This window comes from Tupaia chinensis, unplaced genomic scaffold (genome assembly GCF_000334495.1).
Source record: "Tupaia chinensis unplaced genomic scaffold, TupChi_1.0 Scaffold000493_1, whole genome shotgun sequence".
NCBI lineage: Eukaryota > Metazoa > Chordata > Mammalia > Scandentia > Tupaiidae > Tupaia > Tupaia belangeri.
Genome location: NW_006160005.1, coordinates 2,589,043 through 2,614,533, shown reverse-complemented (window position 1 = coordinate 2,614,533; position 25,491 = coordinate 2,589,043). Strand labels below are relative to the sequence as shown.

General features: G+C 40.8%; 1 protein-coding gene across 1 annotated transcript in view; it reads left to right on the top strand.

The window, feature by feature from the left end:
* Window positions 1-25,491, top strand: part of MYH8 (myosin heavy chain 8) — a 36,915-nt gene that overhangs the window by 3,259 nt on the left and 8,165 nt on the right. The window contains 27 exon segments of the mRNA XM_027774917.1: window positions 289-432; window positions 514-670; window positions 5,722-5,749; window positions 5,847-5,955; window positions 6,054-6,146; window positions 6,273-6,336; window positions 7,005-7,103; window positions 7,195-7,298; window positions 7,428-7,566; window positions 8,995-9,113; window positions 9,194-9,343; window positions 9,447-9,617; window positions 11,344-11,653; window positions 11,763-11,830; window positions 14,381-14,468; window positions 14,552-14,669; window positions 14,990-15,113; window positions 15,212-15,348; window positions 17,288-17,543; window positions 20,696-20,938; window positions 21,029-21,205; window positions 21,285-21,430; window positions 21,514-21,604; window positions 21,698-22,087; window positions 22,780-22,906; window positions 23,415-23,533; window positions 23,658-23,854. Coding sequence (XP_027630718.1) covers window positions 289-432; window positions 514-670; window positions 5,722-5,749; window positions 5,847-5,955; window positions 6,054-6,146; window positions 6,273-6,336; window positions 7,005-7,103; window positions 7,195-7,298; window positions 7,428-7,566; window positions 8,995-9,113; window positions 9,194-9,343; window positions 9,447-9,617; window positions 11,344-11,653; window positions 11,763-11,830; window positions 14,381-14,468; window positions 14,552-14,669; window positions 14,990-15,113; window positions 15,212-15,348; window positions 17,288-17,543; window positions 20,696-20,938; window positions 21,029-21,205; window positions 21,285-21,430; window positions 21,514-21,604; window positions 21,698-22,087; window positions 22,780-22,906; window positions 23,415-23,533; window positions 23,658-23,854 — 3,968 coding nt within the window.

Here is a 25,491-nt window from a genome sequence, read left to right as displayed (position 1 = left end):
TTTCCCTTTTTCTTTCCCTCTGTCTCTCGCTGCTCAAATTAAAAATTAATAAGTGGAATTAAATAGATAATTCTTTAAAAAAAAAAAAAGATGGCAGTATCCTAGTTCATCAGAGAAAACAGATTTCCTTAGCATCCAACTCTGAAATGAATATATTTTCATGCCTTTATTTAAGGCAATGAATACTACCAGAAAAAGATGTGCAGTAACAGATTTAGATCCCAAAGAAACAGACAGGCATAAGCTCTACCTACAACCAGTAATACTAGTCTCTTGCTTACTGACCAGACTCTAACCGTCAAGGAAGACCAAGTCTTCCCCATGAACCCTCCAAAATACGACAAGATCGAGGACATGGCCATGATGACGCATCTGCACGAGCCCGGAGTGCTGTACAACCTCAAAGAGCGCTACGCAGCCTGGATGATCTACGTGAGTGCCCTCGCCATCTTACTCCACTTGCTTCTCTGAATAAAAGCAAGAGGCACATGTTGTATTTTCTCATTTTCCCAGACCTACTCGGGCCTCTTCTGTGTCACCGTCAACCCCTACAAGTGGCTGCCGGTGTACAACCCCGAGGTGGTGGCGGCTTACCGAGGCAAAAAGCGCCAGGAGGCCCCGCCCCACATCTTCTCCATCTCTGACAACGCCTATCAGTTCATGCTGACCGGTGAGTGGGCGAGGCAACTATCTACAGAAATGTGTGGCAAGGATCTAGGATGCACAAACACTCCTCATCAAGGTCTCATTACAATACTACTCCCAGCTACGGGCTTCACCATTTCCAGGGAACTTTTGCAGCCATGATATCCTATATTCTTTCCAGATGACACTTCCGGTTCACAGGGGTAGAGTGAAGCTCACTGAATTCTCAGTGAGGAAGTAGAAGCCTAGTTGAAACCATTAGCAGACCTTTGTAAACACAGTCATTGTTTTCCTTATTTTTTTTTACTTTTTGGTTTGGATAAGAAAAAAGTTTAAATAGATTTTTCAAACTATCCTCATCCACAGCAATGGAAGAAAAGGGTTAGCCACAACTAGAAGACTTTAAAAGACGGTAGTACATCACAGGAAACAGACTTGCTTAGCATCAAACTCTGCAATGAGTTACCCTCACACACCAAATGTACTGCCCTTAGAAATAGTCTAATAGTCTTTTTTTTTCTTTTCCTTTTTTTTTTTTCAAGAGAGAGATTTTTGCTACAGGGTGCAAGCACTCGCTGGACAGACAGAGAAAAAGACAGAAAGCAAGAAATCACCCCCTTCCAGGAGGAATGGCCACACGGCAATCCCTTCTCCTCTAGTCTTCTCTCAGGATTCTAGGTGCATGTACATGAATTTTGGGAGTGAGTTTTAAGCCCCCGGGCCAGGACTCAAACCACATTCGGCCATGTGGGAGTCTGGCAACAGAACCATTATGCCATCTTCTGTTCCCTTTATCTTTATTTTCAAATGACACAGCTAATCTTGCTAGCCTTTGGGGTAGAATATGAGTGAAGGAAGAATCATGACTTTCCTCTTAAAGATTTTGAAACATTTCTTTATTAGAAAAAATCATCACAACTCATGTTTTTCGTGGGGGAGGAGAGGTAAGGTCTCTTTATTTTTTAAAAATTGTACCAAAGTCTGTTATTCTTGCCCTATCAAAGCATAAACAACCAGCTTTGACACACATTAAGGGCCCAAATTCAGCATTAAAACCTTTTATCTTCACACACCAAATGTACTGCCCTTAGAAATAATCTAAATTCCCATACTTCCCGTTGTTCCACTGAACTTTGGAAAGTGAAGGGTTTTTTATTTTTTCTTCATCTGTTTTGTTGCACTTGTTTTTAAACTGTCTTTTAAAGGGGAAGAAAGATAAAATAGGGAGCTCCCATTACAAATTGGGCAGCAGTTCCCAAGGATTCTATGCCAATAAAGTGTTCTTTGGTTGTCAACGGGCACTAGCTACCTCCCAGAAATTCCCAAATGCTGGCTCACTTCAAAGGTTTGAATACGCAGCAGCTGCACATACACAGCTGTGTACACTGCCACAACCACCACGGCCTCCACTCCTCAGATTTGGGGGCTGCTCCAGATTCAAGGTTACTTCTGTCTCCCAAACATGATTTTCATATAAAACCACGCAGAACTGTGGCTTCTGACCTGGCTAGTGCTATTTTAGCTTTGCCAAAGGAGACAAGAACATTGTTTTCTTATCTATGCTCTACTAGATGCAGTATGAATATCCCCCATTTTGCTTATACTAGGAAAAAAAAATAAATCTGAATATAATCTAAAAATCTGTACCTACTTCCTGGAATAAAACTTTACACAGTTCTCAGGACCAGCAGATGGCATAATGGTTACGTCACTGAACTCTCACATGGCTGACTGCACTTCTGGTCCTGGAGCCGGAGACTTGAAACTCACACCAAGCACATGTGCGTGCGTACCCTAAACCCCAAGAAGAGAATGGAGGAGAAGGGACTGTGGCATGGTCATCCCCCCAGGGAGTGATTTCTTGCTTTCTGTCTCTCTGGCAAGGGCATACACCCCGTAGCAGAAATCTCTCTATAAAAATTTTTTTAAATAATTACTTTAAAGTTCTCTAGAGCCTATGTCCATATATACATCTAAAATATCTAAATCTAAATAACAACTACATGTGTAGCTATTTTCTCCGATTTGGGGTTTTAGAATTCTCTAAAATCTATAATCAGTACAAAATTAAGAGACTTAACAAATCAGCAAAAAATAAATACATGCACCAGCAGGCTGCATAGTGGTTAATGGACTCCCACATGACCCACCATGGTTTGAGTCCTGGATCTGGCAGCTTGAAACTCGGGCCAGCAGTGTGTGTGCAAGTGTGCCCAAAATCCCAAGAGGAGAATGGAGGAAAGGAGATTATGCTGTGGTCATTCCCCTAGGGGGTGATTTCTCACCTTCCCTCTCACTGTCTCTTCCTATCTCTCTGGCTAGTGCACATGCCCTATGATAAAAAAAAAAAAATCTATCAGTCACATAACTAATGCTGATACTTATTTTAGAAATTTATGCAAGATTAAGAGGAAAATATATTACAATTTCAGACCCCTTCTTTAGAGATAAATTTTTTAAAATGTATTGACTTTTTTTTTTTTTTTGAGAGATTTTCACTGTAGGGCGCGTGCGCTTGCCAGACAGACAGAGAGAGACAGAGAGACAGAAAGCGAGAAATCACCCCCCAGGGGGGATGGTCACGCTGCAATCCTTTCTCCTCCATTCTCCTCTCGGGATCTTGGGCACACACGCACACGCGCCCGGAAAATGTATTTATTTCATGGGAGAGAAACAAGAACCTTCAACAGGTGCTATACCACCACCCCCGACAAGCTTTCCCCAGCCAGCTGGGAATCACACGTGTCTGGTGTGTATAGGTTGACCCAGAATCCAAGCCCTAATCCTCCACACAGCTCCCAGCACTGCAGAACACTGTGCTACAAACAACTGCACCACCCCAGCTGTGCCCACTTTATTATAGTATGACCAGCAGTCAAATTAGTGACATCAAAAGCTGAAAGGAGGCCAGGTAGAAAAAAAAAGTGCACAAACCAGAAGCCTAAAGACCTGAATTTCTTTAACTATGTAATTAGTATTCAAAATAGCACTTATTCCTGTCTGGTTCTCAGTTACTTTTTATCTGTTAGACGGAAAAGCTGGCCTAAGCAATTTCTGAGATGTTATATAACATCAAAATTCTATTTTTTTTTTTTTTTTTTTTTTAGTTTTTGTTATAGGGTTGTGTGCTTGCCAGAGACAGACAGACAGGAAGAGAGAGGGAAATTGAGAAATCATTGCTGGGGAGATGGCCATGCCACAATTCGTTCTCCTCTATTTCCCTCAAGGGATTTTAGGCATGCATGCCCTTGTTCCCAGTGTGTTTCTCAAGCCTCTGGGTCTGAGAGTTGAACCATGGAGTCGGGCATGTGGGATTCAGCTACCTTAACCATCATGCCACCAGTTGGCCCCAAATTCTATGATTCTTAACTGAAGCATTTACAAATAAAAGTATATGATGCCTAAGGTTTTCTTTAAAATAATCTAGTGAGGGGGCAAGCAGATGGCGTAATGGTTACAACACTGGACTTCCACGTAGTCGACCACAGTTCGAATCCCACACCCTGCAGCTTAAAAGTCATGCTGGTGCATGTGCATGCATGCCCAAAATCCCAAGAGGAAAATGGAGGAGAAGGAATTGTGACGTGGCCATCCCCCCTGGGGGAGTGATTTCTCGCTTTCTGTCTCTCTATCTCTCTGTCTTTCTGGCGAGCACATGTACCCTATAGCAAAAACCTCTCCCCCCAAAAAATCTCTCTCTAGGAAAAAATAAATTAAATAATCCAGTGAGATTGGTATAGGGTATAGATGAAATAAAATTAACTGAATGTTAATAACTGTTGAATCTGACTGGTAGGCACACAGTGACTCATTATATTAATATTTTTATAGTCTCTACTTTTATATATGTTTGAAGTTTTCCATAATGAAAGTATTAAAAAGTCATAAAATATGCACCCCCATACTCACTAGGATGGGTATTTTTAAAAAAATAAAATTGGCAAAGATGGGACCAGCAGTTAGCATAATGGCTATGTCACTGGACTCCCATGTAGTTGACCGTGGTTCGAGTCCCGGACCCGGTGGCTTAAACTCATGCCAGGCGCATACGTGCATGCCCAAGATCCTGAGAGGAGAATGGAGGAGAAAGGACTGCAGCATGGCCATCCCCCCTGAAGGGTGATTTCTCACTTTCTGTCTCTCTGTCTCTGTCTTTCTGGCGAATGCATGCGCCCTATAACAAAAACCTCTCCAAACAGTAAAAAGAAAAAAAAATTGGCAAAGATGTGAAGAAGCTAGAACCATTGTACACTGTTGGTGGGAATGCAAAATGGTACAGGACACTGTGAGAAGCAGTATAGCAGTTCCTCGACATGTTCAAGACAGAATTGCAGTAGGATCCATCCCTGAGTACATGCCCAGAAGAACTGAAAGCAGGGTCTCAAATACCTGTACACGCACGTTCACAGCAGCATCATTCACAGTAACCAAAAGGTGGAAGTGACACAAGCGTCTATTAATGGATGAATGAGTGAGCAAAATGTAATATACACATACAGTAGAATACTATTCTTCCTTAAAGCATGTCCTGACATATGCTACAACATAGATGATCCCTAAGGACAGACATTATGCTGGCTGAAATAATCCAGTCACAAAGAAAAGGCAAATACTGTATGATTCCACTTCTCTGGGATAAATAGAACAGTCAAAATCATTGAAACAAAATATACAATGGTGGTTGCCAGGAGCCAGGGGGAGAAGGGAATAGTCCACTACTTAATAGGCCTAGAGTTTCAGTTTTATAAGATGAAAGAGTTACAAAGATGGAGGGTGGTGATGCATGCACAACATTACAAATATACTTAGCACCACTGACCTATACCCTTCAGAATGATGAAGATGGTAAACTTTACGTTGTGTGTATTTTACCACAATAAAAAACAACCAATAAAACCCAAGAAGAAACAGATGATGCATTGGCTTTTCCGCTGAGAGTCAATCAGCTATTCCGGAGGTTAACCACAAAGCCAAAATCACAGAGGACAGCTTCAAAAAGTTAAAAAAGGATAAGCTTGTTTCATCCTAACTGATTCACTTATTTAAAAATACTGAAAATCTTGATTTCTTCCACAGATCGTGAAAACCAGTCCATCCTGATCACGTACGTGACTTTCTTCCTCCCCTCGTTTGCAGTGATTGATGTACATGTTGACAATGTGGCCGTAGTTCTGATCTCTTCTCTGATTTCCATTTGACAGCGGAGAATCCGGGGCAGGGAAGACTGTGAACACCAAGCGTGTCATCCAGTACTTTGCAACAATTGCAGTTACTGGGGAGAAGAAGAAGGAGGAACCTGGCAAAATGCAGGTGCGTCTGATAGCCAAACCCAGAGTCCAAATCAAGGCTCTGCCGTGGCTCCCAGAAGTCCAGAGCCTCAGATGCGAGGACTGCTCTTGCCTTTGCAGGGGACTCTGGAAGATCAAATCATCAGTGCCAACCCCCTCCTAGAGGCTTTTGGCAATGCCAAGACCGTGAGGAACGACAACTCCTCCCGCTTTGTGAGTCTCTTGGTTGTAGAAGAGTCTTTTCCACCCTTAGGTGCCAGAGTAGTCCTGTCTGAGTTACTATTTCAGTTGCATTTCTCTGTATGCTTTAAAATACTAAATAACCTTTGTGTTTTTAAGGGTAAATTCATTAGGATCCACTTCGGTACTACAGGGAAACTGGCATCTGCTGATATCGAAACATGTGAGTAAGAGGACCACTAAAATTGAAACAGAGAGACGGCAATTTTACTTGCAGGGATATTCTGTGGCATTTGCTGTGTATGAAACCTGTAAAACACTGGTCTGCTGCCAGGTCTGCCTGAGCTAATACCAGACTTACCCATAATCCCTTCTGTGCTCCATTTATCTCGGTCTCAGACTGATGGTTCTATAGCACATCCTAGAGGAATTCCTGCTTTGGAAGCATCTATTTTGTTTTCCACAGGACAAAGAGTAGAATTTCTTATAGTCTCCTACATGTTACCTATCAGTACACAATACATGTCTGTGCTTGCTCTTGATCGGGGCTTTAAGACGTTTCCAAGATAGCTCCTCTCCACAGAGTAAATCCGAAGTAGTCTAAGGAAAAGTGGGTAACTGAATGAAATACAGAGGTCATGGGTCCTCCACATGAAAGATGTGTTTGTCCTAAAGCAGGTACGTATCAGTTGCTGCTCTTAGATGGTGAAAGCTATGGGCAACGGCATCTGAAATTCTAATATGAACAACCATAAGATCAAACAAACTGAAATTTCAGTGGGGTCAAATGTAATGCCCCAATTTGGGCCAAAGATATCAAGGTTCATTTAATAGCTCAGAAGCAATGATTTGGGGTTTTGAATTCAGTATCTTATCTCCCTCCCTTTCCAGATCTTCTAGAAAAGTCTAGAGTTACTTTCCAGCTAAAGGCGGAAAGAAGCTATCATATTTTTTATCAGATCACTTCCAATAAGAAGCCAGATCTAATTGGTAAGAAAAATATTAAATTCATAGATAGAAGTCAATATTTTTATTAACAGTGTCTAATGTAAAGTGTACACATTAAATTCTGTGTTCCCAGAAATGCTCCTGATCACCACCAACCCGTACGACTATGCCTTCGTCAGTCAGGGGGAGATCACAGTGCCCAGCATTGATGACCAAGAAGAGCTAATGGCCACAGACGTAAGTCCATTATGTGTGGGAATGATGATAGCAACCTCCCCATAGGGTGGTTACCTCAGGATATAGTATCTTCCCTAAGTAAGTCAGCCTCTTCTGCCCTAACCTTCGTCCTATCATTGTCCCTGGCAGAGTGCCATTGATATCCTGGGCTTTACTCCCGAAGAGAAAGTGTCCATCTATAAGCTCACAGGGGCCGTGATGCATTATGGGAACATGAAATTCAAGCAAAAGCAGCGTGAGGAGCAAGCTGAGCCTGATGGCACTGAAGGTACCAAAAGAACCTCTTTCTAGATTTGAATCCGAGAATAGCTACCTCCTTTGTAGCTGGACTTTTGCAGGACAGAGACTTATTTATACATACTACATGCTTTCCTCACCCTTCTTCCTCATATCTCATCTCCACCATTTCTCTCCAGCCCACTTAAGTTACAATGAACCCCAGTAGCCACTTACTAGCACAACTTAGGGCCAGATAATTGGACAGAGGCTCAGATGCAATGGCTGCTCCTGCTTTGTCCTGGCAGTGGTGAGCAGATATATGAGACAACTTTACCTACTGATCTATTTTAGCACTAGTTAGGGAAGCCTAGTAGCTGGCCACAGAGGGTCTGAATAATCATAGGGCTATGGGTGAAGAGTGCCCCTAGAGATATCTGTATGCCTTTGGATATTTGTCTCTACACAAACCTACAGACAATATCTGCAGCAAGTAAGATTTTAAAAAGGAATAGAGAAAGTAAAATCATATACTCTGCATATGGAAAGGCTATGCAGCATACAGGACTTAACCATGGAAAACTAGTCACATGCTCCTTAAAGCCTTTCCAGACTATCCCCACTTGGCATTCTCTCTCTCCCCCCTGAACCTTTCCATAGTTACTTAGTTATTTTTGTTCCTGACATTTGGCATTTACATTCTAGTCACTGACAACGTTTTAGAAAGGGACCCTGTAGGGATCACCCAGTGAAATTTAATACCCACATTTTCTTCTTATTTTTATGAGAGAGATTTTTGCTATAGGGCGCATGGGTTCACCAGGCAGAGACAGAGAGAAGAAAGCGAGAAATCATCCCCCAGAGGGGATGGCCATGCACAATCTCTTCTCCATTCTCCTCTCAGGATTTTGGGCATGCATGCACACACGCCCAGTGTGTTTCACACCACCAGGTCTGGGACTCAAACCGTAGTTGGCTATGTGGGAGTTCAGTGACATAACCATTATGCCATCCGCTGGTCCCAATACCCACATTTTCACATAAAGAAATGAAACGAGTAAGGTTAAACCAGAAGGGGCAAAACTAAAATAGAAATCCTAATATTCTTCTACTGTTCTCTAAGAGTGGATACTAAGATGTGTTTATCTTATCCTTTCAGCTATATGTAATAGGTCTTAGAAGCAGGAAATATTGTTTTTTACCTAATATAAAATATCATAATAAACATTGATCATATGTTTACTGTTGATGAACAATTTCTCAAAAACTATTTGCAAGAAATTGCAAAAAGATGGTGTAACTGAAGGATCATAATAGGCAAATATATACTCCAATGTAGAGGACTCCCTTTGATCTTTTATAGAATAATTTAAACCTTTTTATTTAAATAATTGAAAAATTAGATTGGAGAAAAATAGAAAGATTAGTTTAAAGAAAATATCCATCATAAAACTACATTTCCTGAACTATGTTTCTGCAGTTGCTGACAAGGCAGCCTACCTCCAGAATTTGAACTCTGCTGACCTGCTCAAAGCCCTCTGCTACCCCAGAGTTAAGGTCGGCAATGAGTATGTCACCAAAGGCCAGACGGTGCAGCAGGTAAGTGCATAGCCTGAAGGAATCACACACCTTCATGGCATGCCTTTAATACACCAACAAACATTACTCTGTCTGTGAAGGTGTACAATGCAGTGGGTGCTCTGGCCAAAGCCGTCTACGAGAAGATGTTCCTGTGGATGGTAACCCGCATCAACCAGCAGCTGGACACCAAGCAGCCCAGGCAGTACTTCATCGGGGTCCTGGACATCGCTGGCTTTGAGATCTTTGACGTGAGTTGTCTGGATAAAGGACTGGTGGAAAGAGAACTTCTACTTTGTTGTCTGCTTTTTTTCCCCAAATTCACTCAAACTCTTTGGCATTTGAAATGCCCAGTTCAACAGCCTGGAGCAGCTGTGCATCAACTTCACCAACGAGAAACTGCAACAGTTTTTCAACCACCACATGTTCGTGCTGGAGCAGGAAGAGTACAAGAAGGAAGGCATCGAGTGGACGTTCATTGACTTCGGGATGGACCTGGCTGCCTGCATCGAGCTTATTGAGAAGGTCTGTTTGACTTCTAAAGGAAGGTCAGACTGTAAGGATGACATTTCCAGATGTTGTATGCAATTCTAAAAAAAGTATTACTATAATCTCAAATAATCTGAGATCTGAACAAATTTGAAAAGTACTGTTTTAGAAGTTACTTTTATATAAGAAGGATCTAGAAGTGTTGTTTTCATCTTGTTCTAATTGGTTTATTCTTATATTGACTTGAATTCATTTTTTTAAGTTTATTTCTTTCCTGAGAAAGAGAGGCACCCTTAACAGGATTTTGCCATGTGATGATCCCCCTCTGAGCCTTCCGGCCAGCCAGATCACATGGGTACCCTATGTGTTGCAAGTGAATAGGATCTGAACCCCTGGTCTTCTTCCATGTGACTCTAGCACTGCACAGCACTGGCCTACTGCCTATACCTCAAATCCTTGTTTTTTTTTGGAGAGGATTTTGCTATAGGGCGCATGCACTCACCAGAGAGACAGAGAGATAAAAAGCAAGAAATCACCCCCAAGGGGGGATGGTCACACCACAATCCCTTCTCCTCTAGTCTCCTCTCGGGATCTTGGGCATACATACACACACACCTGGCTTAAGCGCCCAGCATCAGTTCAAGCCACTGGATCCAGGACTCGAACTGTGGTTGGCTATGTGGGAGTTCAGCGACACAACCATTATGCTAACTGCTGGTCCCTCAAATCCAATTTGAAACCAACACTGAAAACTCTATTTGAGATGGCCTGCTTCACTAGAAGAACTATCCTCACTAGTCATAATCTGTCTCCATTATGATCCAAAATGTCAACAACAGAAATAAATGTTTTCTCTAAATAAAAATTAACACACAGAATATATACAGCTAGTGCTTCTATGAAACCTTGCCTGTTTCTGTTTGAAGTCAAGAAGTCAAATTAGTAATGCTACTTCATAATATCTTTAAGGAGATTAAATACTAAAGTCTCTTAAATAAGGTTTAAGTTATTTATGCTGGTTAGTTATTGCACATAGAGTCAACATCATTTTAAGTCAGTAAGTCTTTTTCACTGCAAATAACACTTTGTCAGTAGATAATTTAATAGGAAAAAATGTGATAAAATCAAACCATTTTAACAAATCACTCCCCACATACTGTGCTGACATATGGAGTTTGTATCCAGCTATTCTTCTCATTGAAAATACTACTACACTTTGAATGTGAGAAGGAATGGTGGAAAAAGAAGACCTAAGACCTAACAAATATCCAAAAATACTGGGGACCCGCAGATGGTGTAATGGTTACATTGCTGGACTCCCACATAGTCAATCTCAGTTCAAGTCCTGGACCCAGTGGCTTAAAATTCAAGATGGGCACATGCGTGTGCATGCCCAAAATCCCAAGAGGTGACTGCCAGACAAGGGATTACAGCATGGTCATCCTCCCTGGAGAGTGACTTCTCACTTTCTGTCTCTCTGCTGAGCACACACACCCTAGAGCAAAAAATCTCTCAAAAGAAGAGATCTACCATGTGAGTTTTCTATGGCTGAGTAAAAACACCCTCTTTTGTCATAATCAATTACTCTATTTCTGGAATACTCCTCACATATGCTTCAGTGATAACAAAGAGACCTCTCTAAGCTGTGACTATGGTTTATATTTAATTGTGGGTGCCAGAATTCAGTCACATGACAGCCAACTGTGTCTACATCTTCTGAGAGAAGTCAGAATGACATGAGTGTCTACTTTTCTGAATCCAGCCACTGGGCATCTTCTCCATCCTGGAAGAGGAGTGCATGTTCCCCAAAGCAACAGACACCTCCTTTAAGAACAAGCTGTATGACCAGCACCTGGGCAAGTCCGCCAACTTCCAGAAGCCCAAGCCTGCCAAAGGCAAGGCCGAGGCCCACTTCTCCCTGATTCACTACGCTGGCACCGTGGACTACAACATTACTGGCTGGCTCGACAAAAATAAGGACCCCCTAAATGACACTGTTGTTGGGTTGTACCAGAAGTCCGCAATGAAGACTCTGGCCAGTCTCTTTTCTACATATGCTAGTGCTGAAGCAGGTACTTTCTGCGCCTCTCATTTAAATTAAACCTATTCTCACAGAATGTTCATGTGGCCTTCCAGCCTCTTGGATTGTTCTCTAATTGATGGGTTTTCTTTTTACTTCAGACAGCGGTGCAAAGAAAGGAGCTAAGAAGAAGGGCTCTTCTTTCCAGACTGTGTCAGCCCTTTTCAGGGTAAAGTATAAATTAAATTCTAGAAACCTATTCAGTTTCTATAAATTATCATAATTATAGAATTTAGAAAAAATTAGGAAGGAATGGCATATTAACAGAAATCATTTAAAATATTCACTTTCATCTGGGTATAGCCAAAGCAAATACTACTCTTGTAGGGATTGGTGTTTTACCCGTTATTATTATTTTTTAAGTATCTTTTTATTTATTTATTTATTATATTACATTTAATCACATATATCTCTTTTAAATTTTATTTTACTTTATCTTAATTTCTTTTATACATTTAATCACATACATCACTTAGCTTGTAAAGTGAATGTTCAAACATGAATACATTTCTCACCAGGTTTCTGCCTTAGGGCATAGGCACTTGGAGAAAGAAAGACAGAGACAGTGAGAGAGAAAGTGAGAAGTTATCCCCAAGGGGATAACCATGCTACAATCCCTTCGCCTCCACTCTCCTCCACTCTCTTCCCAGGACCTTGGGCACGCACATACATGCACCTGGCATGAGTTTCAAGCTGCTAGATCCAGGACTCGAACTGTGGTCAGCCATGTAGAAAGCCAGTGACATAACACTAAGCCGCCTGCTAGTGCTACTCATTATTCTCTATTATGGTTATCTAATATATTCAGGAATGCGAGAATATCCTTAGGAGCTTTATTATATAATGAAGCTGATTTTTAAGAAGCATAGCTGAACTTCAAAGCTATATTCTCATTTCACTAATGCTGCCCTTTCAGCTCATTCCTGAGTTCCTCTTTGAGAAGGAGCCCAAGATACACTCCTTAGGATGTCCTTCCACCAAAGGAAATCTTTGTTCTCTAGCGTAGATTTAATTTTTTAATAATAGTTGAAAATCACCTAATGATTTAAATGGATAATTAAGCTAGAAAAACACCTCTTGAGAAAAAGAACAATAATAATGATTTTACTTCAAAATTATGTAATTTTCTTACATATCTTAAAAATGGACTCTTCCTGGAAAAAAAATGCAAAAAAAAAAATTAAATTTTAAAAAATTTACTCTTCCAAAGAAGAATGTTCTAAATCTCTGGATTAATATTGCTTCATCAGAATTTGTATCACTAAATCTCATTCTTTTTAAAACCCAAATGCAGATATGACATATGACCTATGACTTAAACAGGGAAAATGATCTTGTTCTTTGTTCTTTTACTTTCTCAGTACCAATGTAAATTATCTCACCAAAAAGACTTGTTTCATCAACTTGTCTTGTTTTCAAGATTAGAAACTTGGGACCAGCAGATGGTGTAATGGTTATGTCACTGGACTCCCATGTAATCAAATATAGTTTGAGTCCTGGACCTGGTGGCTTAAAACTCACGCTGGGTATGCATGCACGTGTGCCCAATCCCAAGGGGAGAATAAAAGAGAAGGGACTGCAGTGTGGCCATCCTGCCAGGCAGTGATTGATCTTTTTCTGTTTCCCTATAGCAAAAAATCTCTCTCTAAAAAAAATAAAAAAAGAGTAGAAACTCATATCTTTACTTGTTAACTGAGAGGTGGAAAAAAAAACCTGCCTTCTTAAAGAGTAGACTTAGGAAATATCGAGAAATATTTACCATGTGAATTTTCTATGACTAAGTAAAAAACCCTCTTCTGTCATAATCAATTACTCTATTTCTGGAATAACTCCCCACATATGATTCAAACTATGGATATTCTCAGGTATCTAAACTCTACCCATGCAAGACTGTATAATCTCACAACTTTAGCCTCTTTTTTTTGGGGGGGGGACATTTTTGCTATAGGGTGTGTGTACTCGCCAGAGAGACAGAGACAGAAAGTGAGAAATCACCCCCCCCAGAGGGGATGGCCATGCCACAATCCCTTCTCCTCTATTCTCAAGGATCTTGGGCACGCATGCACACGCACCTGGCATGAGCTTAAGCCACTGGGTCTGGGACTCAAACCGCGGTTGACTACATGGGAGTCCAATGACATAGCCATTACGCTAACTGCTTGTCCTACACAACTTTAGCCTCTTCAAAAACAAAACTAAACAAGAGATTACATTTTCCAGGGAATAATAAACTCAAAGAGAGAATGGCAAAAATTGGGACAACAGCTAACCTAGGTTGCCTCTATAAACTACTACTGTGGAAATAATTAGCCTTAAGAGGGAAGAGACCTAAGAGATAATCTTGGCTAGTTTCAGATGAGGCTCAGAGAGACAATGGGATTTTAGAGAGTCAAGCAGCTCATCAGCAGCAGAGCAAGGTCAGAGTCATTTATCTTCCATTTCCCAGTTAAGACCACTTCCCGTGTATCAAGGTTACAGAATTTGCAGTCTGTTTATAAGCCAGGTCCTAGGTGTTATAAATGAATACCTTGGAGATGTGCATTTCTTTCCAACATTTTGGCCTCTGGGTTATCTGGCAAGCTAGACCTTCAAAATACAAAGCAATCAAAGCCTCACTGGCTCGTGTCTGATAGTTAAGAGAGTGCCAGAGTTCATTCCACACCAAAAAGCACTCTGAAATGGAACTTTCTCATCAAGTCCCTTCTGTCTGGTTTTCCAGGAAAATTTAAATAAACTGATGACCAATCTGAGGAGCACACACCCTCACTTCGTACGGTGTATCATTCCTAATGAAACCAAAACTCCTGGTAAGACACAGAGCATGAATAATCAAAGAGGCACAGATCAGAAAATTCAGTGCCCAGTAGCCAATATTCTTCTGTATTTTTAGGGGCCATGGAGCATGAACTCGTCCTGCACCAGCTGCGGTGTAACGGTGTGCTGGAGGGCATCCGCATCTGCAGGAAAGGATTCCCCAGCAGGATATTATATGGAGATTTTAAACAGAGGTCAGTCTTTTTAACTAAAGGCTCTGAATATTTTATCACCTTAATTGCTGTCTCCTGTTCACTGTATTTCATGTATCCTGCTTTGTACTCATAAGAAGTCAAACAATACGATCTTATGATAGTGGGATAATATAGCGGGTTGAAAGAATAGCAGAAAAGAGACATGTGATAGAAATTCATATTGTTTACTATCCAACCTTAACAGGTAATTGTATTTTCTTTTACTTTGTTTTTATATTTTTATTGGTATTTCTTTTTGGTGTCATTTGGTTTGCGTTTGTTGTCACACCTTCCTAACCATTCTTTCTCTGCTTAACCAGATACAAGGTTTTAAATGCAAGTGCTATTCCAGAGGGACAGTTCATTGATAGCAAGAAGGCTTCTGAAAAACTTCTTGCCTCTATTGATATTGATCATACCCAATATAAATTTGGACACACCAAGGTATAGCTCTTGTTTATTTATACCTGATCCAAGTACCTTCTGCCATTTTTTTTGTCTTCTGAGAAATGGAGACTATTTGTGACTCTCCCTTTCTCCAGGTTTTCTTCAAAGCTGGCCTTCTGGGTCTTCTAGAAGAAATGAGAGATGAAAAGTTGGCCCAGATTATAACAAGAACACAAGCTGTCTGTAGGGGATTCCTAATGAGGGTTGAATATCAGAAGATGTTGCAAAGGAGGTAACAACCATACAGACTATCAGGATTAAAAGGGCCCTCAGGGACTGTGGATCAGCCTTCTTCATAAATTCTTTCATTTTGCAGCTAACATGTGCTTCTTACCCCATTCAGAACTCACCCCCAACAACACATCAACCATTGATTCATCCCTCACACTTGGATGCCCTCCAAAACTTCTCTCCTGCCTTTAATTTCACCCTTTCCATCTATCTCACAGGAGCAGTTTGCAGTAAGCACTATTTTGATCATGCCATATCTCAGTCATGGCTTCCCATGGTATCCCACATCAAATGCAAGTTACTTTGCTTGGCTGTCAAGGCCCTCTCTAATCCCCACCTAATCTATCATTTCCAGCTACACAGCCTTTACCACCTGGGCTGAACAATTTGCTTGTCTCCTGTTCTCAATTCCGCATAAGCCCTCTCCCCTCATCCTAACTTATTTATTAACCAATTCAATATTTCCCTTTTTGTAATTAATCTTGCCCAGCCCATCTCCCCAGAACTGCAAGACTCTCTCTTCTTATGTACACACTTTTTTTTTTGCATTCGCTTTGCTCACCTGCACTTATTTAGGTCTGAATTTTAAGTGTTCTCAAGTCTTTTCCACATATCCACATTATGGTTTATGTCATGGTATCTACCTTCTCTGAGTTACAAGTCTTAGAAATTGGACCTATAGAAATAGAATTTCCCTTTTGTTTTGGAGAGGTTATTGCTATAAGGTGCATGTGCTTACCAGAAAGACAGAGAGTCAGAAAGTGAGAAATCATCCCCCAGGGAGGATGGCCACACCACAATTCCTTCTCCTCCATTCTCCTCTCGGGATCTTGGGCATGCACACACATACGCCCGGCATGAGTTTAAGCCACTGGGTCTGGGACTTGAACCACAGTCGACTACATGGAAGTCCAGCGACATACCCATTACGCCAACTGCTGGTCCCGAGAATTTCCACTTAACAAGGTTGAAGAGACATGTGTGTTTCTACAAGCTTACCATGGTTTTATTTAAATAAAACAAATCATGGTGCTCAACCCAAGCCAAATGCCCTACAAATGTTAACAATTTACTTTGAACAGACTGAGACACTTGAGGGACCAGCAGTTAGGGTAGTGACTATGTCACTAAATTCCCATGTAGTTGACCATGGTTTGAGTCCCTGACCTGGTGGCTTAAACTCATGCTGGGCGCATGTGCATGCATGCCCAAAATCCCAAGAGGAAAATGGAGAAAAGGGGATTGTGGCGTGACCATCCCCAATGGAGGTTGATTTCTTGCTTTCTGTCTCTCTGTCTCTCCCTGTCTTTTTTGGAGAGTGCACGTGCCCTATAACAAAAACCTCTCCAAAAAAAAAAAGACTGAGACACTTGAAAGAATTTGAGAAAAACCTGTATTTTATCTGAAGACACTAACAAATGAAGTGATCCAAATCAAAGGGAAAGCTTCAAGAAAGAGATCACAAATCATTGGCTCAATTTGGGTGGGGCAATTCAGAAAGCAACCTATGCCATTTCATACTTCACAGCCACAGATCAACAGCCAAGCAGCACAAGCAACATACAACTGCCATGCCCACTCCCAAAGCATTAATACTTTAATAGGTCAACTCGTAGGTGTTTCTTCTTGTACATTCAAAGACCCTCCAAAGCCTTCTTTGACAAGTCGATAAGGACTGAAAACACGGAATTGCTCAATGTGAATGGTACTCACATCATCGAAGTGATTATACTAAGGATCTCAGACTATGAGTATCAGTTTGAGAGCACACACATGTGCATGTGTGTATGTGTGTGTGTAAAGCCTACATATGATATATACAGAATCTGGCATATCATTTATATGTGGGGGATAGTCACTAAAAGAATTTGTGTGTGATAAATAACAATAACATTGCCTCTAAAAAATGAATCTACACTGATATTTTTGTGTCATTTTAGAGAAGCCCTCTTCTGCATCCAGTACAATGTCCGAGCCTTCATGAACGTCAAGCACTGGCCCTGGATGAAGCTCTTCTTCAAGATCAAGCCCCTCCTTAAAAGTGCAGAGACTGAAAAGGAGATGGCAACTATGAAGGAAGAGTTCCAGAAAACCAAAGATGAACTTGCCAAGTCAGAGGCAAAAAGAAAGGAACTGGAGGAGAAAATGGTCACCCTCTTGAAAGAGAAAAATGACCTGCAACTCCAGGTTCAGTCCGTGAGTACTCCACATTGTGGATGCACCATATTACTGAAGCTTTTCTAGAATGTACATATACTTGTTTTTAAAAGTTTTTGCCATAGGGCATGTGCACTACTTTGAATCTATAAATAGTCTTGGGTAAGGAGGAAGGGGAAGAAAAAAAAAAAACCCTGGGTTGCTTTAAGTATTTCATTTATCTATAGAAAGTAGATGAATAGGGACCCACAGATGGCATACTGGTTACATCACTGGGCTCCCATGTAGTTGACCAGTTGGAGTCCTTAACCCATTGGCTTAAAACTTTATGCCAGGTGCATGGGCATGTGTGACCAAAATCCCGAGAAGAGACTGAAGGAGAAGGGATTGCAGCATGGTCATTCCCCTGGGGGATGATTTCTCACTTTTTATCTCTCTGTCCCTCTCTGTACCTCCAACAAGCGCACACACCCTATAGCAAAAACCTCTCTTTAAAAAAAAAAAAAAAAAAAAAAAGTGGATGAATAAGCAAAGCAAGTCAGACTAAAAGAGAGACACTGTATGGCCCCACTTAATATATACCAAATGTCTGCATTCTATGGCAGAAACTGAAAAACTGGAAGATATAAAAACATGAAAATAATTGTGAATACTAGAGACAGTGAGAGGAGGGTGACAGGAAGGAAATCAAGGGAAAAAAGAAAAATGCAAAACATTTAAAGAACACACAAATGGAAAATTGTAGGTTGATATGATATATGTGATATCTTTAAATGGACTAATATGCAGTGTATTCATGCAGGAAAAATTCATTTTGCATGCTATAATGATACACGGTGACTGAATGTATAAAAGAAAATTTTTTTAAAAAACCTGACTTTGGGGACCAGCAGTTAGCGTAATGGCTATGTTGCTGGACTCCCATGTAGCCAACCACAGTTCAAGTCCCAGATCTGGCGGCTTAAATTCACACCAGGCGCATGTGCGTGCATGCCCAAGATCCTGAGAGGAGAATGGAGGAGAAGGGATTGCGGCGTATCCATCCCCCCTGGGGGGTGATTTCTCACTTTCTATCTCTCTGTCTCTCTCTGTCTTTCTGGCGAGCGCACACGCCCTATAGCAAAAATCTCTCAAAAAAAAAAAAACTGACTTTGGAAGCACAAAAAAAAGTATTTCATTTATTTTTCAATATTCTATGAGACAGGAAAGGCACAATTACTTCCAAGTTAAAAAGGGAAAAAGAAGATTGAAGTATTCAATAATACCACAAAATTTAAACAACTTAAAAGTCATGGCCCCCAAATCTTTTACCCCTTGAGCTGCTTCATCCTAACCTTAAAAGTACAGTTTTTAAACACAGCCCATGAGATTGTACTTAAATTCAAGAAAGACAGTTAATCTTATTTCTCTCTGTATCTGCTTTCCTCAAACCCTGAGATTTAGCTCAATAAAAGTTATTTGCATTACTTGAACTGTACTGCCAGCCTGCATGGTAGAGCAACTTGTCTTCCCTGATCTTTCCTTTCATTTAAACCTCGAGTTCGTAAGGCCTCTGTTTATTGGTGCAGGAAGGCATTACAGTTGAGTAGGAGAAAGTCTGGCGCTAACACTTCAGCCAAGCAGAACCATTTCTTTCCCCAAATTCAACACTGCCATGAAGTAACCTGTGACAATGATAGTTTTCCAAATTGCTTACACTATTTTCAGTGTTTCCTTCGGATAACTTTACTTCTATGAAAGATACATTTTTCCAAAAAGCAGGACTATAGCCTCTCCATCTTAACTTCTTTTAACAGTTATCTGTCAGTTAGTAAATATTTACTCAGCACATGGCCATTAAAAATAAAAGGAACCCCTGCAAGTGCCCATTGTCACTCATTTAAATGTTTTAAAAACTGAAGATGTAAACAAAGAAAACACTGAGAAGTTAAAGAAATCGTCCAGGCCAAATTAACCTAATAAATTAGTGGCCAAACTATTTGAATCCTTTAATTTCTCACAAAAATTGTACTAAGCTATACAGGTTCTCAGAATTACACGTCCTTGTATATTCTAACATACATTTTGAGATTAACAGGTAATTATCTAAACAGAAATGGAAATTTTTGACAATATAGCTAAATAGAACTATCAGGAAGGTTTTAGTGTATAAACATGCACATGGAAGGCCATCAGTGGCCTGGTGGTTAAGGCAGATAGAAAAGAAAGTGCTGCAGCACATGACCAACCTCCATGGAAGGAACTATCTTACTTTCCCCTTCTCTCTCTCTCCCCATGTGCTTGTCTTTCCATCTGATGAACACAAACCCTGTGGCAGGTTTTGCTGGCTTTTTTTTTTTTAATGCTTCAGATAAGTGTATTTATTTTCCTTCTCTCTCTCTCTTTATTTTATTTTATTTTATTTTATTTTATTTTTTGGAGAGATTTTCACTGTAGGGCGCGTGCGCTCGCCAGACAGACAGAGAGAGACATAGAGACAGAAAGCGAGAAATCACCCCCCAGGGGGGATGGTCACGCCGCAATCCCTTCTCCTCCATTCTCCTCTCGGGATCTTGGGCACGCACACACACGCGCCCGGCGTGAGTTTTAAGCCACAGGGTCCGGGACGTGAACCGCGGTCGACTACGTGGGAGTCCAGCGACATAGTCATTACACTAACTGCTGGTTCCCTCTCTTTATTTTTTTTAATTCAATCTAACAAGCAGTTGTTTGAGGAGAGTAGGGAATGATCAAAATTGAACTAACAAATTTCACTAAATCAAAATCTTTGGAATTATAGTTGAAATGCTCTTAGCAATCATTTCTTGCAATACCTGTATTTGCATATTATAAAATAAGAAAAAGAGGAATAAGCAATTTTTCCAGGGTAATAGATACAGAGACAATAATGGGATAAGAACCCAGGCTTCCTTTTGTCCTATCTATAATTTATTCCAGTCTTCAACACATTATTTTTTTAAATAGTCAATGTCTCCAAGCCAATCATTTTGAAGACTAGTTTGCATCTAAAGCTATAGCCCCACTTCCTATTAGTGATATTTCTCCAACCATATAATAACATCTGATTAAGCTGAATGTCTATTCACACAGAAATATTAAACAGAATTTGGTGAAAAAAATAAGATTTTGTGCAAAAGCAAGTTTTGCAGTAAGTAGCAAACCCCTAAATATCTTAATGAATCCCTCCACAGGAAGCAGACAGCTTGGCTGATGCAGAGGAAAGGTGTGAGCAGCTGATTAAAAACAAAATCCAGCTCGAGGCCAAAATCAAAGAGGTGACTGAGAGAGCAGAGGACGAGGAGGAGATCAATGCTGAGCTGACCGCCAAGAAGAGGAAACTGGAGGATGAATGCTCAGAACTCAAGAAGGACATCGATGACCTGGAGCTGACACTGGCCAAAGTTGAAAAGGAGAAGCACGCCACAGAGAACAAGGTGCGACTCACATTCTACAACACTGTGTGGAAGTTCTGCCACCCAACTGAGTTGCTTTATGGGAGAAATAACCTCTCTTGACCTTCGTAGGTGAAAAACCTCACAGAAGAGATGGCTGGCCTGGATGAAACCATCGCGAAGCTGACCAAGGAGAAGAAGGCCCTCCAAGAGGCCCACCAGCAGACCCTTGATGACCTGCAGGCAGAAGAGGACAAAGTCAACACGCTGACCAAAGCCAAAACCAAGCTAGAACAGCAAGTGGATGATGTGAGCACATATTTAATATCCTTTTGAAAGATTTTTAAAAATATACTTTAAATGTTTAATATATTTACTTTCTTATTAGCTTGAAGGATCTCTGGAACAAGAAAAGAAACTTCGGATGGATCTAGAAAGAGCAAAGAGGAAACTGGAAGGAGACCTCAAACTGGCCCAAGAATCCACAATGGATATGGAAAATGACAAACAGCAGCTCGATGAAAAGCTTAAAAAGTAGGAGCTCCAGAAAAAAGCCCTCTATGAAACCATCTTACAGGTCATATAAGTGTTAATATGTCTTATTCTTCTACCTAAAGGAAAGAATTTGAAATCAGCAATTTGATAAGCAAAATTGAAGATGAACAAGCAGTAGAAATTCAACTGCAAAAGAAGATCAAAGAGTTGCAGGTGTGTTACCTCCCCTCCTTTTTTTTTTTTTTTAATAGTAAACAAAACTAAACTTGAGATGCATTTATGCGCATGGGCTTGTTTCACTCTCAGGCCCGCATTGAGGAGCTGGAAGAAGAAATTGAGGCAGAGCGGGCCTCCAGGGCCAAAGCAGAGAAGCAGCGCTCCGACCTCTCCCGGGAACTGGAGGAGATCAGTGAGCGGCTGGAAGAGGCCGGTGGAGCAACTTCTGCTCAGGTGGAGCTAAACAAGAAGAGGGAGGCTGAGTTCCAGAAACTACGCAGGGACCTGGAGGAGGCCACCCTGCAGCATGAAGCTACAGCGGCCACCCTGAGGAAGAAGCATGCGGACAGTATGGCCGAGCTCGGGGAGCAGATTGACAACTTGCAGAGGGTCAAGCAGAAGCTGGAAAAAGAGAAGAGTGAGCTGAAGATGGAGATCGATGACCTCAGCAGTAATGCAGAGGCCATTTCCAAAGCCAAGGTACCCAACATTATCTCTAAATGAGGTTAATAACCTATATATTAAAATAAAAACTGTTCTCTGTCATTAACATTATTCATGTCATTAAACATATTTTGCAGGCATTTTATAGCATTACTCATATTCTCTATCCCAATATATTCCATTCTAATTCATTTTTCATGCTGATGTGGTGCAGGGGTAATGCACTGCTCAGGGAAAAACAATTCTACATGGTAACTGTAATCAAATCCGTGGCCTGGTCAGCCTGAAACACACCAAGCACCCATGGGAATGCCCAAGACCCAGTGGTCTTAGGCCTAGAGGAAGGGAATCAGCACATGACCATTCCATGTGTGTTCTCTCTCTCTCTCCAGCCCTCTCTCTCTCTTTTCTAACTCTCTCATCTGTGCATACATGTGCTTTATCATAAATAAAGAAAAAGCAGCTGGTTATGACCCATTAAGATGATTTCAGAATCCACTTTAAACATGTGTCAATATCACTGGATTAATGAAGTGTCTCCAGGAATGACCACTTTAAGGATATTATGCACTCACCATGCTTAAATTCTGGCTCCTTCCACAGAGTTACTGTCATCACTTTCTACTCCAACTTGACATAAAGTTACTCCCTCTAAAAATATTTTTAAAATCAAGATCTTTTTTTAAAACTGCATTCAATGTTTCATCCTTCATCGCCATGTCCCATAGGGAAACCTTGAAAAGATGTGTCGTACACTAGAAGATCAAGTGAGCGAACTTAAAACCAAGGAAGAAGAGCATCAGCGGCAGATCAATGAGCTGACAGCCCAGAGAGCACGCCTGCAGACTGAAGCGGGTAAAGACTCCTTCTCTGGGTCCCAACGCCCTAGACTAGATGGAAGCAACTGCAAGGGTACTGAACAAATAGCAGTAATCCCAGTTTAGAGGGGGGAACAAACAAACTATCAGAACTTGCTGAGTAGATCTAAAAGGAAAAACATACAAAAATAAACAGACAAGTTTACTCATTATATCCCATGACAATTCCACTTTTTAATCTCCAGGTCTAACCAGTTCTATAACAAGATTTAGAGGGATCAGCAGGTGGCATGGTTGTTAAAGGCACTGGACTCCCACATGGCCAACCATGGTTCGAGTCCCAGACCTCATGGTTTCTCACGTTCTCTCTCTCTCTCTGTCTCTATCTGTTCAAACTGGAAAATAATAATAATAAAGTTAAAATAATTCTTTAAAAAAGATTTGGATGCAGATATAGTATGTTTTACACACTCACTCACCCACACATATAAGCTGCAGGTTTATTTTTTATGCCATTAAAATTCCTTTACTTCCATTGCTCTTAGGTGAATATTCCCGACAATTAGATGAGAAAGATGCTCTAGTCTCACAGCTTTCAAGGAGCAAACAAGCATCTACTCAGCAGATTGAGGAGCTGAAACGTCAGCTAGAGGAAGAAAGCAAAGTGAGTTCTATCAAAGATCTTTCTAGCTAATCAAAGAGAAACATGGCAGTTACGTTCTACTTAGAATGTGCAAATTAAATCTTCTGAACACACGAATTAAGTCACTGAACTGAGATTTCCATAGGCCAAGAACGCCCTGGCCCACGCCCTGCAGTCCTCCCGCCATGACTGTGACCTGCTGCGGGAACAGTACGAGGAGGAGCAGGAGGGCAAGGCTGAGCTGCAGAGGGCGCTGTCCAAGGCCAACGGGGAGGTGGCCCAGTGGAGGACCAAATACGAGACGGATGCCATCCAGCGCACAGAGGAGCTGGAGGAGGCCAAGTATGAGATTTGTGCAAACTCTGGAGGGGGAAAAAAGACATGGTCTCTTAGCTGCCCAACTTATCAACTCTTAGGAGCCGCCATGATATTGATGATAATATAACAATAGCAGAAGCTAGCATCCTCTGAGTGCATGCTATGTGCCAAGTACTATATACATTCATTCATTTACTTTTCATAACCACCTTAGATTGGTGTGATTATTCTCTATATTTATAAATATACTATTATATCTATAAAGCTTATAGCTACATTATATACAATTATTATATAATATGTGTATAATAGGCTATAATATATAATAGGTGATATATGTTTAATATATAAATACATAAAGAATAAATTTTATATACTATTTATATATGTGTGTGTGTGTGTATGAGCATATATATATATGAAATTAATTTTTTGTTTGTTTTTTGTTTTTTTTGGAAGAGGTTTTTGCTGTAGGGCACGTGCGCTCACCAGAAAGACAGAGACAGAGAGATAAAAAGTGAGAAATCACCCCCCAGGGGAGATGGCCATGCCGCAATCCCTTCTCCTCCTCACTCCTTTTGGGATCTTGGGCACGCATGTACACGTGCCCGGCGTGAGTTTAAGCCACCAGGTCTGGGACTCGAACCACGGTCTACTACATAGGAGTCCAGCGACACAGCCATTACACTAACTGCTGATCCCTTTTTTAATTTTTTTTAAGTTAATTTCTTGAGAGTGAGACAGGGGCCCCAATAAGGTCCTGTCATACTGTGATTACCATGCCCCCCCAGCCTTCCAGCTGGCCAGGATCACAGACACACCCACAGGCACATCCTGTTTTCAGGTCAACCTAGGAATCAAACCCAGGGACTTCTCATATTGCTCCAGTATTGCGCAATAATGCCCTACCACTTGCACCCTACATCTGGGCCTATTGGTATCATTATTCTTAGACACATTTTACAGATGAGAAAATTGAGGCTATGAGATTTTAACCATATGCTTAGAGGTACAGTTAAGATTGGAACTGGAAATTTTGATTCCAGAGCCCACCTCCTTAAGCATTGAGAAGACAGACATCTCAATGTTGGAGCCCATGAACCATATATAATAGCCAAAGTAGGTCTTAATCTGCATACAGGCCAGAGGAGACCTTTGAGTAGATCTTCTTGGACATCAAAGGATGTCCAAGCTTAAGGATTTGTATTTGGCCCACAGTAGGGAATGCAGCAAGAATGCAGACAATTTAGAAGGGAAAAAAATTGGTATTGTTTATTTTTTGTTCTGATATATCCATTAATTTCTTTCTCTGCTAAGATTGTCAAATTATAGATGATTACAAGAAACTAGCTATTTTCTAGGAAAGAAAGTATGTACAAGAAAATGGAAAATCCTGAGCAAGAGAATGAATATGCTCAGTATATATTTGCACATAAAATACCTAATTAGCTTCAAGTTCTTTTTGGAATGGGAGGGGACGTAAAAATCAACCAATAATATTGTCCTGGCTAATCATATACATATACAATCATATATAACCAGAAATTCAGAGAAGCCTGAATTACATATGTAATCAGAAACATATGATGACAGCGCCAACATCTGCCTCTGAGAATTCAGAAACGTAGCAAGGTATTGATTTCGACTGTTCACCACTTTGA